Source organism: Pomacea canaliculata, linkage group LG3, assembly GCF_003073045.1.
Source record: "Pomacea canaliculata isolate SZHN2017 linkage group LG3, ASM307304v1, whole genome shotgun sequence".
NCBI lineage: Eukaryota > Metazoa > Mollusca > Gastropoda > Architaenioglossa > Ampullariidae > Pomacea > Pomacea canaliculata.
The window spans coordinates 16,416,032-16,428,729 of record NC_037592.1 but is presented as its reverse complement, the minus strand read 5'-3'; the positions used below and the strand labels follow the sequence as shown (position 1 = coordinate 16,428,729).

General features: G+C 39.7%; 1 protein-coding gene across 1 annotated transcript; it reads right to left on the bottom strand.

Annotated features, from left to right (window-relative positions):
- Positions 1-4,039: 4,039 nt before the first annotated feature.
- On the bottom strand, positions 4,040-12,689 carry LOC112558580 (MAM and LDL-receptor class A domain-containing protein 2-like). Its single transcript, XM_025229120.1, has 8 exons — positions 10,557-12,689; positions 9,440-10,273; positions 7,107-7,176; positions 6,713-6,804; positions 4,898-4,988; positions 4,672-4,762; positions 4,300-4,356; positions 4,040-4,196 (listed from the first exon to the last, which is right to left on the bottom strand). Exons 1-8 carry the CDS (start codon positions 12,658-12,660, stop codon positions 4,140-4,142), a joined length of 3,396 nt encoding a protein of 1,131 aa, XP_025084905.1. The 5' UTR covers positions 12,661-12,689; the 3' UTR covers positions 4,040-4,139.
- Between the last annotated feature and the right edge of the window lie 9 nt (positions 12,690-12,698).

The following is a 12,698-nucleotide window of genomic DNA, read 5'->3' as shown; positions in this document are numbered from 1 at the left end:
ACACTGCGAGTTGAAGCACAGAAATGACCAGCTGCTGACAAGTCTTTTCGTAGCTTGCACTCAGGTAAACTGAGTACGAGCTCTGGTCATGATGAGCATGCAGCCTGCGGACTGCACGTGATTTGCTGACATCCACGTGAACCGCTCTCTGTGTTGTCCCGTCTGTGTTTATATAGGACATCCTGGAATCCCTGGTTGACGGATTATTTGGTTCTTTTGACACTGGCTCCCCATCTATCATTTGATCATTTATCCATTGGTCACAGCCCAGAGTCAACTTGGACTATATAGCCGTGTCGATTTGATCTCTGATTACATAAATTACTATTCAGCCTAATAACACTCTCGTTTCACGTTGCATGTAAACAAAGCTACTTATTAATTGTTTTCAATGTAAATCAGTCAAGGGATTGTTATCAAGTAAAACTGGACGTTGTACAAATTAATAGAGAGTTTGAGATCCGCCGGCCATGACGGGGCAAGACGGGTGCGGGTACTTATGACCTCATCCTCTATACACGCGGTGAGCGATGACAACAGGCCTATCATTAAGCAATCTTGGCAGTTGCCTAAGGCAAAAATAGAGAGTGGGGTACAGGGATGGTCTGCGTTATTTTTTTAAAGAGATGTACGTTAGTGAAAAATATAATTTTAACAATATTACACATCACAGCTTTTTGTTGCTTTACGGTAATATCACCATGCGAGTTCTGAATGTGCCAGAACAGCACCCACCACCAGTAGCAGGTACAGCGCGTGAGTGACACTCTGGTTCAGTGGCGCTAGACGCTGTACGAGCACGTGGGGCTGGCGTGTGCACGTACAGGGCGTGACCCTAGCGAGGTCATTGAGAGCGAAACTGCACGACGAACGTCGAAACTATCGTACTTTCTTGTGTGTATGAACTTTCACAGGCTGCAGATATCTTTGTGTGCCTTGTCCACTACTTTCACTTTAGATCTTTTAATATAACCAAGATTTTACAGAAACTCCTCTATTGACAGTTTGATGTCAGTTATATGAAAGGCCACAACGCCCGTCGTTTCCATGGTCTCGCCGGTGACCATCTTTACAGCTAAAGTGTGTTTCGCACACTGATATGCGAACTGGATAGTATGAAAAAATTAAACACATCACGTTCTGCGTAAATAAATATATAAGGGAAGAAGCTGTTGTCTTCTTAGGAGAGTGTTTTACTATGAATCATTTCCCTTCAAGAAATTAAAAACTAATCAACTAATCAGGTATTTTGTTACACTGGATCTAGGAATAGTGTTTTACTAGGAATTATTTCCCTTCAAGAAATTAAAATCTAATCAACTAATCAGGTATTTTGTTACACTGGAACTAGGAAAAGTGTTTTACTAGGAATTATTTCCCTTAAGAAATTAAAATCTAATCAACTAATCAGGTATTTTGTTACACTGGAACTAGGAATAGTGTCGTCTGGTCAAGAGCCATATGTTTCAGACGGTTGCCGGTTATTCAATGACATGGAATTGTACTCCAACAACCGAAACCGAAAAATAATAGTAAGTAGTATTTGAATAATGTAAATTCTAATATGTTTCACTAGTTGGCAGTTTATATTCGTATACTATGTGTAAGTTTTGTTATAACCTTCCTGCTTCGTAACCTAACTTCATGACAGGAGCTGTCCGTTGTATAACTACACACGTCCGTGGTTGTCTGCAGTTACCATCTTTCATTTCCTTTTTGTACATAATGTACATAAAGTGTGTCTAATGTCACTGACTGTGCTGACGACCCAATCTACCAGGGAAGGAGGCACTTTAGTCCACTCATGCTGTCGCCACTCGATACTACCATTCTCTCGATCCTCCTTCCCTTCCCCATGTCGCTGCACACAGGTTTGTGACACTGTCACAGTATAAACTAATCTTAGAAAAGCTACATTTTACTTTTTTGAATGAGTTTCTCCCAGGGATGTATTTTGAGACACAAAGTTTTAAGCTGTAGTTAAGGTGCTTTTTCGTCTTCTTGTAGGCAACAAAGCACCTGAAAGTGAGGAGAAATTCCTTTTACCTTTCTCATGGCAAGCTTGTATCTCACCTTCAGATGGGTTTTTTTGGACGGCCTTCACCCTGCCTTGTTGTTCATGTTTAAGTCACTTGCTTATTTATGTTTTATTGTTTGCAAAGTTCAGTCTTACCGCTTCAATTGCTGTATGACAGTTGATATATAATACATGTAACTCTCTTTGCAAAGTGCAAGTAAAGATCTTAATTTCAAACTGAAATAGTCAGGTAAATCCTTTTTGTAGGGGAGAGGGTGTATGTCTTTTATCTACCGCGCACAATAGTCCATCTGTCCCTGGTGCTGATTTTCTATTTCACTAAAAAAATATAAAAAAATGAAGGGCATTTGGTTGTTGTTGCGTATTTGACTGGCTTAATTGTTATTTTAATCGATGAAACTAGTAATTGATGTGCTTCGTTGTAGTGCATAGCACCTGACTTTTTTTTCTGGGGAGTGAGGTTAAATAATCGTGATAGATTTCAACCTAAATGTAACAGAGCGAGTTAATCTTAACGGTTGACTAAAATAATGAAGATACTCGTCTAAAACAAGCTTTAAATATCATTTGTGAGCCTGTTGTGAGCACTTACCCTCGTTGTCGATACCTGTTTACGACTTGACAGGTCAACTTGATTGATAGAGGCGATCGAGGCCGGGGGTCGGGGGATAAGACGTAGTAGTTTAGGGGAATAGAGCGGTAGGCAGTAGTTTCGTTAGTGTTAGGTCGATGACGTCAGGGACGTGACGTGAAGTGCACGTAGGACTGGGAGAAAGTACCGGACTTGGAGGAAAGTGTGTTTTGCATAGTTTCAATTTCACTGACCTCGTGTTAGGTCGTTTATTGGTATTTTCCATGGTGTTTTATAGTATTCAACTTCGGGGTTTTTTTTTCAAGTTTTGTGATTATTATTTGTTTGGTTGTGTTTGTACACGAGTTTGGAGTAGTTCTCAGTGCGTACACGTGGACGTGAGAAGAAGCGCGCGAGTGGGTGTGAGAGGGTGAGAGTCGGGTGAAGCGAGCCAGTAGAAATGTCCCCTTTCCTCTCGAGCGAGTTAGGCCCATATCCTTCTCCCCGCCTCATCCGTCACAGACACTCAATGAAAAGAAATTTGATCAGCAATGGAAAGCAGGAGAAAGACCGGAAAAAAAAACCAGAAGATGGGAAAGATAACACAGAAAAAAGTGGTGAGTGTCAGAAAACAATTTAAAAAAAAAATGAAAGGACCAGTTGGAGAGAGAGGCTGGGCTCACATCGTGACATGGGAGATGTGAATTAACCTAACCCATCACTTTAAACGCTTTATCGTCTTACTTTACAGATTTACTGCTGATTGATAGCAGTTTTCCCATCAGTCCCATTGCCTTGCTATTCTATCAAGGATGGCAGCAATTTAAAGTTGAAAAAGTGACACTATAACGACTAATTTTTTTTCTTTTTAAAGGGCTCATCTTGTTAAGTCCGCAGCATCATAAACATATATAGACATGAGTTACAGAATTAAATGTTCTTCCAACGCCAGAGCCAATGACAAATGAGATGGGGGTCAAGTGTGGCGATATAGGTACACTTAAAAGACCTATACTTTCTAGTGGTGCAAGTTCTGTGCAACTGTTGAATGTATGTTTTGCAAGTCAGTAACAATCTTCTACAACATAAAAATACACAGAACAGTAACACTTGTGCCAGTATAGTAGTATGGAACATGGCACGCATGCACACGCACGGAGGAATAGGTACATGTTTGGCGGGGAGAAGGGGGTAGTTACTGGCTACATCAGCACTAGAGAAAGATAGGGAGTATTAGCTCTATTGTGCATGTGAGAAATTTATGGACAAGACTACAAAATGGTGCATGCACAGACCTTTACAAGAACACACAACACATGCAGACATGTCTTTCTGTCGCCTATTTGCTCACGCACACACAGTCATAGAAGAAATAAAAACCTTTTGAAAACTGCAAAACTTGTGAGTGGAAAAGTCTTGCAGCACATTGATAAGTTTTATGAACAGAACTTTTATTATCCATTTGAATGTTGACAGAAAATGAAGTACTTTTTTTTCATGCCTAAGTGTAAAGTGGACACGAGCTGTTTATTAAGCTTCTGTGTAGAGAGGGTTATCAACTGATCCTGATGTGCTGAATGTAATCATCTGGAAAAAAAGATATCCTTATTAGAAACACTTATTAAAATGATGTAGTATTTGTTTTCTTAGTTAACGTTCTAAATCACACAAAGGGAAAGCGTTCTCTTACCCCAGATGGGTTTTCAAAATCTTGTAAGTTTGGAGGCTCTAGTTCAGCAGCATGTACCTGTACACACATGTTGACCATATTTCATAGCATAAATCAGAAAGACACATAATAAGCCACTATTCATAAACTGAAGTATAAAAATCTTTCAACTAAGGAACAATGTGCATGTCACTTGAATGTTTTCAAAGGTCTGCAAAAGTTATACAAAATAATCCAAAGTTTTGTGCTAATTACATCCAGTCTTTGTCTCCTAGTTCTTGAATACAAAATTAAAATTTATTTTCCATCTAGAATGGACCATTTACTTACTCTCCTCTTCAACTGCATTATAATGAAAAATTTTATTATTTTAAAATAGGTTAGTATGCTTACATCAGAATCTCCTGTGCCATAGTCATAAATAGGATTGGCAAGGCCATCACTGGAACCAGTTCGCCGCCAGAATCCAAATGGAAACCTATGCCTACATAATCAAACATTAAATAATTTCTCAGAAAATTTCATCACAAGATGTTTTAAAGTACTTTAAAAAAATTTTTACACACACACACACAGAGCCATGCATCACACATACTCAATAATTTGCCAACAAATTTACCCTCTGTTTCTTTTGTGAAGAATATAGATGCCAACAACTGCAATGATGGCAAGTAGTGCCAGAATCACACCCACTGGAGCTGCCCATTTCTCTGTTACAAATGAAAATAACACAAGCTGTTTAGTCTAGATAGCAAAATCTTATAGTTCTATTTGAGTGCAACTTTTTTTCTTAATTACTGGGTAAAGCTCAATGCAAGATACTGTTTCTTCAAACCTGGTTCTTGAACTACAGGCCTACAAACACACAGAGAAAGAGGTCAAAATTGTTACACCATGTTTGTACACAGATACACCTAATTGGTTTATGGTCACAGCTCTCCCATTTGCTGAGGTCTTCATTATATAAACATATAACAATAATAAATGTGTAATTTGCATAGTGCTTACTCATGATCATAATGAGAGTGATCCTAGCGCTTGATACAAGAACAACACGTAGAGAACATACGACAGAAGGGAAAGATAAACAACATATTTCCTTCATGATCTTAGAGATCGAGGAAAAGACAAGTTGGAAACTGGGTGGTATATAGTGTTGAGAAGTGACCTCACTAGGGTATTTTTAAGCAAAGGTGGGAAAACACTCCTTGACAAAATTAACCATGTGCAATAATAATGTTTGTGTTGTTGACCTCTTTCTCTGCAAGCTAATGTTTGAAGGTGTGAATGTCAAGAAGGGGAGGGGAGGGGATGGGGCTATTCACCCAGATTTGTTGAAATATGATCTTGCTCTGAGATTTGACAAATCATTAGTAAGACAATTTGCATCCCTCTACACCTGTAATTAATCTGACAGTAAAATACCGTGAGATAACTGACATATTCTGAAATACCGTGTTTTACATATAAGCATTAAATTTAACAACTATTATTGTACTAGAATATCACCGCAAGTCCTTTGCGGTTTAAGAAAACTGATGACTTGGGAAAAAAGTTTTCAATAATATTTCACACTAAACCTAAAATGTGATTGTAGGGGATATTTAAAGGTTTAGGGCCAGGTATCAAGAAATCGCTTTTCCTACAAGGGCCTTTATATAGTGTGATTTAAAAAGTATTCTGTCATGAGTTAATGAGAGATGTGAGATATTCTGTTTCTAACTCTGAAATAAAACTGAAAATGCCTTGTTGTTAACTTGTCATTTTGAACCATCAAAATATTGAAAAATGTACATGTATATGAAATATATATTTTAAAAGGTGTAATTTTTGAATGTTGAAGTTGAATGAAACTTCTGAAGATTTCAGGAATTAAATGATGCACTGTGTCATACTGTATTTATTTTGCTGGCTTCAAATATATCCCATATCATTGTCTTGGGACATCTGATTACCATAGGTTGAAGCAGTAGCAGTCAGAATTTTGCTGTAAATACCATGTTTATGATGACGAACAAAATAATCTTTCAACTTGTTGTTGACGACTTCCAACTGTTTTTCTTCTTTTCAAACCTGTGTTAGCTGGTCTTCCCAGGACAGTGAATACCAATGAATCTTTTCTATTCAAAATTTCTAGTTGCAAAAAGATTTCTTTACAATCACATCTACGCAACTGTTCTGGGGCAGTATACAAAGGCTATAATGTTTCTAAATACTTTTGAAACTGAAAATCTGATGCTAACAAGTAGTTAGATGTCTATTTTGTTAAAAGAAAACAGGCTAATACCACACTGCAAAATGACTGGAGGAAGGCTACACTAGCAATTAACAAGAACAACCTGAACACTTCAGTCAGGCAGCTAGGGTAAGAGTAATGGCGAATAAAGGGTAAAAGAATTTGTTTGAAGGAGATAAAGCAGAGAATGAAGCTTACCTGTGTTACTGTTGCTACCCTGATGGAATGCAGATGTTGGATTGATAGTAGGCTGTTCATTACAGTAAAAGCCTGAATAGTTGTTGACACATCTAAAACAAAATATAAATGTCAAGTTTCACAAAACCTAATTAGCTATCTTGCTTTGTAAAGCCTATTTCACAATTTTGAAAATGTTCTGTTGCAAGATTACCAATCCTCAAGAAAAAGCCTCCAATATGTCTCTGCATGCACGCAAATTGTGTACTAAACTATTTAGTAGTATAAGTATTGTTTATGTTTCTGGCACATGCATTAAAACATATTTCTCATACTTGACTCCTAGAACACTCTTAACTTTATTCCACTATTTACTGTATTACAGTATTGGATATAGCCTAAACTAGGTGCTTACCTGCATGTAGGTCCCATACCAGCTTGAACCAAGCAGTGGCCGCCATTCAAGCAAAAGTCAGGATAGCAGGCTAACAAAGATAATATAAGCTATTGAGGTAAGTCAAAACATTTAGGTGGTCTTTGAGTAGTTTGAAATGCTATGAAAATCATACACTTCTATACATGAATAATCAGTGAGTGACATGTAAACCAACCCTACGTTAGCTAATTTTATTTAGGATTCAGTTTACCATTTCTTTCTTTCAAACCTTCTGTATACTCAGTGCTTGCATTTAAAGTGTTGTCCACTTTTTTGTGTCAAGCCTAAGTCAAACACATAATAAACGCACTTTCTGTAGACAGTATTTTAAGCTTTATCAATATAAATGCTATCATATTTCAATAAAGCTAGAAGTGTTTTCACATCCTGAGTACCTGCTGTGTCTAACTTGCAGACGTAATACATGAAATTTATTTTTTATTTATTCTGGTCAACCATACTGCTTAATATTGATGTCAATTCTAAATCTCCATAAAAATTTCTAAAACATCTTTATGTCTCATCAGTCAACATTTAAAAATTCTTATTATACCAATACCAAACATAAACTAAAATTAATGTGATGTGAACTTGGACACCTATCAACGAGCTAGTGTTAGTCTTGTTCTAATGACTTGTCAACTCAAGGACATTTTACAGACCAAAATGAATGGCAATGTTTTAATATTAAACTATGCTGTCTTGAGCTACAGAACGGCAGCTAAACTGGGTTAATAAGGACCAAATACAACCAAAAACATCATTGGGTCAAGATTGGCTGAAATGTGGGGTTTGCTTGGAATCTTGGGCAATGGATGTTTGGCCCAAGATTGGCCCATTGCTATATACGCTGGTCCAGTATTGGGATAAGATGGGTGATGCATTGGATATGACCAAGATATGACCAGGATTTTTCCAAGTGTGGGCCAATTTTCATTTCCATCTTGGTCCAATATTGCAACCAAGGAAGAGTCAATATCTGTGCCAGTCAAGACCAATAAAGCACAAAGCTTGGGCCAATCTTGTGCGTTGGCTTGGAGCTAGCTGGTAGCACAGTTCTTGCTATTTCTCCCTTTCTTCTCTCTCTTCTTTCTATTTCTGTTCATTAATTGTACAAACAAAAAACTAGACTTCTAGAAAAGTGCAAAAAAGAAAAACCAGGAAAAAGATGCCCCAAAACAGACAAAAATCAAGAAAATTCAGTATCATCCAATTCGCCAGGAGGGGGCACCCCCTGTGAAACAGAACCATCTACAGGACCTTTACTGTTATTCAATTACATGACTAGGTCATGAAAACAAAAAGGGATCACAAACGTTAGCACTTGCCAAGCCGTTTTTGAAGACAGAGGCCGCTACTATTGTCTGTTGCGGTTTGCTATCACCATGACCTATGGGGAACAAAACCTATGAAATGGAACACCACCTCTAGAAAAGCGCCCCTGGAACTACCATTGCAACAAACCTTACACCTGGATTCCAAGGCTTTCTCTGGATGTTTTGCAGCAAGTGATGTTCTTCGGTGCTATGACATCAAGTACTGTGTTGGTACAGTGTTAGTATGTGCCTGCTAATGCTGATCTGTGGAGGCACATAATGAGCGTCTTTCTTATGGTAAGACCAAAGGCCTCTGCTACTGGGGAAAAGTTGTAGACAGTTATCTGCAATGCTTCGTAAGAATGGGCAAAGACAGCACAGTTGTTGATGAAGAATACCTCCAGAATGAACTTTTCATTGGTTTTAGTGTATGTTTAGGAGGCAGGTATTAAAAGACACTGTAATCAGTGTGAAATCTGATGAAGATACCCTCACACAGGTCACCCTTGGCTTCTCTTAGCTTAAGGCTGAAGAAGCTGATAGCCTGTGTTCATTGTTGCTCTTTCCAGACCAGCACAGGGGTATATACATATATCCTGCTCCATGCTTCTACTAAGGGAACTTATCTTGCCAGTTCTCTCACCATGTGCTGAGTATCTTCAAATTTTGTTCCCATTAGTCTTTCTGTCAGCCTAAAGAAGTAAGATTGTCAAGCCTTATTATGTAGACTGAGGGTAATCTTACTAAGGTAAATGGTATAAAGAATGACCCATGGCTTTGGGGAGATTAGTTTAGCACTAAAAACCAGATTTTATTTCTAGAAAGTGCAAACACTTGGAGGTATTGTGAAATGCTGGTGTCATCTTCATCAACTGTCAGATAAACCATACTTCTAAGCCACCTACACATTTATCAAAAGTGAATCAAGTTAAGTATAATATCCCAACAAATTGAGGGTCCTGCAAATAATGGAAAGAGCAATTTAGAAAGACTTACTGCATTTGGACTTTGCTTCATCACTTCCATCAGTACAGTCATTCCTGTTATCACATAACTGAGCTTTGGGATAACACTGCAGTTGGTTATCACACATCAACTCAGTGTTTCTACACACTGGTAGCAAAGGTTGTGATGTTCTGGTTGCAGCAGTTGCAAGAGTCACTGGTTTCACTGTTGTAATGACTGGCATTGGTGGCAGGCTGGTAACACTGTGCTGGCAATCAGGTGTAAAAGACACATCATCAATAGCAATAGCTTGATTGGCCATGGCCACATATGCTTCAATAATAATCTGGAAAGGTGTGGCAATACTGATGAGGGGTGAAGCTTCCAGCCATTTGGGGCCCTGCTGACCAGCACTTGTCCAGATCTGCCCATCAGGAGGCCCAGCATTGTGTGTGCGGTACAGGATGCTGAGATGATGCACACTGCTGCCAAAGATGTAGAAGAAAAGCTTCATCTGGCAGTTCTGTCCTGCTGTCGCTCCAAATGGTCGAGAAATGAGCCAGGCTGTGTCTCCAGGGTTATTAGACCTTGCAAACAAGAAATGTCCAGAGGATTTCCCAGTGGTGTGGTCTGTAAGTGGAAGTCCTGAGAATGACATGCTGCTTGCTTGCCCAATCTGCCAGTCAGTCTTATCTTCTATGCCTGTGTGGCCTTGGGTAAATTCACCGAAGCTAGAACTCTCAAAACTGAAGCGCAAATACAAGGCACAGCTTGGATCCTTTTCATCTGATGCATTCTCATCACTACAGTCATTGGCTGCATCACATTTCTTGTCCAAGTTAATACAAACACCATTACCACATCTAAATTTATCCTTGCTGCAGCCTGCACAATTAAAAAAACCCTATAAATTTATTGAGAATTGCAGGAAAGTAATAATGTGTCCTCTCCAAATATAAAGTCTAATAAGAAAATGGATATCTGCTACTTCTATATAACAAACCACAGGTTCTTCAGAACAATCTAGCATAATGGATATATTTCTGTATGTCAATGTTACCAAATATATTTTTTTTTCTTTTTTTTTACATTTTCTTTAAAACGGAACACTTGTATGTTTATGGAAAGCAGTTACTATTTATTTGAAACCAACAATTTATTGTCTCACCACAGCCAAGTTCATCTGAGGAGTCAGGGCAATCACTGACACCATCACATCGACTCCTGTTGCTGATGCACATCCTGTTGATGATACATAAGTACTGGTTGCTTGTACAGGCTGGAGGAGGTGTGGTTGGTGGGGTTACTGGTAGTGCTGGCAGTGGACTGTCACTGACAGAGCAGCCAGGGCTGAGGGAAAGGTCATCAATGGCTACACCATAGCTGCTGCCCCTTAGTTGACCTTCAATGATGACCTGGAATGGCTGGGAGACACTAATCCGTACGGATGCTCTCTGCCAAATGGCTCCATAGCTGCTACTCACTGACCATACTACTTGGTCAGCTGGTCCGTTGTTATGGGTACGATACATGATGTTGATCTGATGTCCATTGCTGCCGTAAATATAGTAAAAGAAGTGCAGTGAACAAGGTTTGTCTGAGGTAGAGGCTTGGAAGGGTGTAGACACAAGCCATGCTGTGTCCCCAAACTTGGTCCTGTTGGAGGCCCAGAGATAGATGTACTGTCCATAGTGGGTGCCTGTTGTGTGATCCATGGTGGGAAGGCCTGGTGTACTGTTTCCTTTGTACAGTGACCAGTCTTGCTGGTCGTCAACCTTGGTCAACCCCTGACTGAAATCACCAAGATTCTGTGGGTTTTCATCAAAGTCATACATTTTGTACTGAGTACACAGGCTGGGACTTTCATCAGAATTGTCACCACAGTCATCCATGTGATCACAAATGAGACTGCTATCAATACAAGCATGGTTTGAGCAGTTGAATAAGTCTGATGGGCACTCTGAAATAGGCAGTGGTAGTCCACAGTTAGAAAACTCAATGTTATCAATGGCAATAGTGCCTGACATGTTAGGTGCATCTAAACGTTCAAACTGAAGAGAGAACTTGTCTTTCCTTCGGTCAATTCCAACAATTTCTGTGACCCACTGATCTGATGCAGTGCTGACTGATTTCCACAGAGTGTTGTTCACAGAAGATGAAAAGATTGAGAGAGCTAGAGTTCCTGGGTTAGATCCCTGTATGAAGTATGAGAACTGAATCTTGCATTCTCCAACACACATGCTGTACACTGGACTCATTAGTCTGTCTGTCTGGCCATTGGTGTTACCATTTTGAGTGTCCTGTAAGTACAGAAAATAGCCATTGCTTGACCCATCGCCATCTTTTTGTGGGGAAGTTGTGACATTGTGAATATCACTAGGCCTCACACACTGCCAGTCCATTGAATCTGGAATGTATTCTGTCCACCCACAGAAAGAGGATGAGAAAGTACAGGTACCAATGGTGAAACATGACATTTCATCGCTGTTATCAGGACAGTCTGTGTTAAAGTCACACTGGTTTTCTCCTGGGATGCACATGCCAGTGGATGCACATTGGAACTGACCAGCTTGGCATGGTGGGAAAGGTAAACCAGTGGAAGACTGTGTTGTTGGTGGCAGTGAGGGAGGAAAAAGTGATCCTATGCCACATCCTGGTGTGAAAGAGACATCATCGATTGCTATGTCACTCAGTTGTCCCACCCCTACGACTCCTTCAATGATTGCTGAGAAAGGAAGCTGTGCATCAAAAGTGACTTCTGATTTCCGCCATTGGTTGCCATGGTCTAAGGCCAGGGTTTGGTAAGGGATAGTGTTACCTGCTGCATCTTGACTGTAGATGTTAAGGCTCCCTGAGTGTGCTCCATACATGTGGTACCACAAACGCATGCTACAATAGAAGCCAGGAGTGGGTGCTGGTAGATAGTAAGCTAGACGAGCTTTGTCATTTAGCTGCTGAGGAGGCGAAGATTCAATATATAAATAGTATCCAGATGTAGAATCAGTTGTGTGATCTTGTGAGGGACCTGTCCCTGATGTCTCTGTTGGACCCCGATGACGTGTCCAATTAAAATTGTCATCAGTCAGCTGCACAAAACCATCCAAGCCCTGCTCAAAATCAATTTTTTTATATGCATAGCACTGGTAAGGAGACTCATCAGAATTGTCACAGCAGTCTGACTGCATGTCGCATACTTGGCCTTTGGGTATGCACTGCCCATTGCCACACTGAAATTCACTTAATTCATTGCAGACAGGAGGAGAAGAGCTCATGGAAGGTAATCCGCAGTTCTGGAAGGAGTAGTCATCAA

Excerpts from the sequence above, each read along its gene's own strand:
- LOC112558580 (XM_025229120.1), bottom strand. The coding sequence starts at position 12,660 with ATGAGCTCTTCTCCTCCTGTCTGCAATGAATTAAGTGAATTTCAGTGT. Across the intron at positions 10,274-10,556 it reads CTCAGATGAACTTGGCTGTG|GCTGCAGCAAGGATAAATTT; the intron begins GTGAGACAATAA and ends TTAATTGTGCAG. Across the intron at positions 7,177-9,439 it reads TGAAGCAAAGTCCAAATGCA|CCTGCTATCCTGACTTTTGC; the intron begins GTAAGTCTTTCT and ends TATCTTTGTTAG.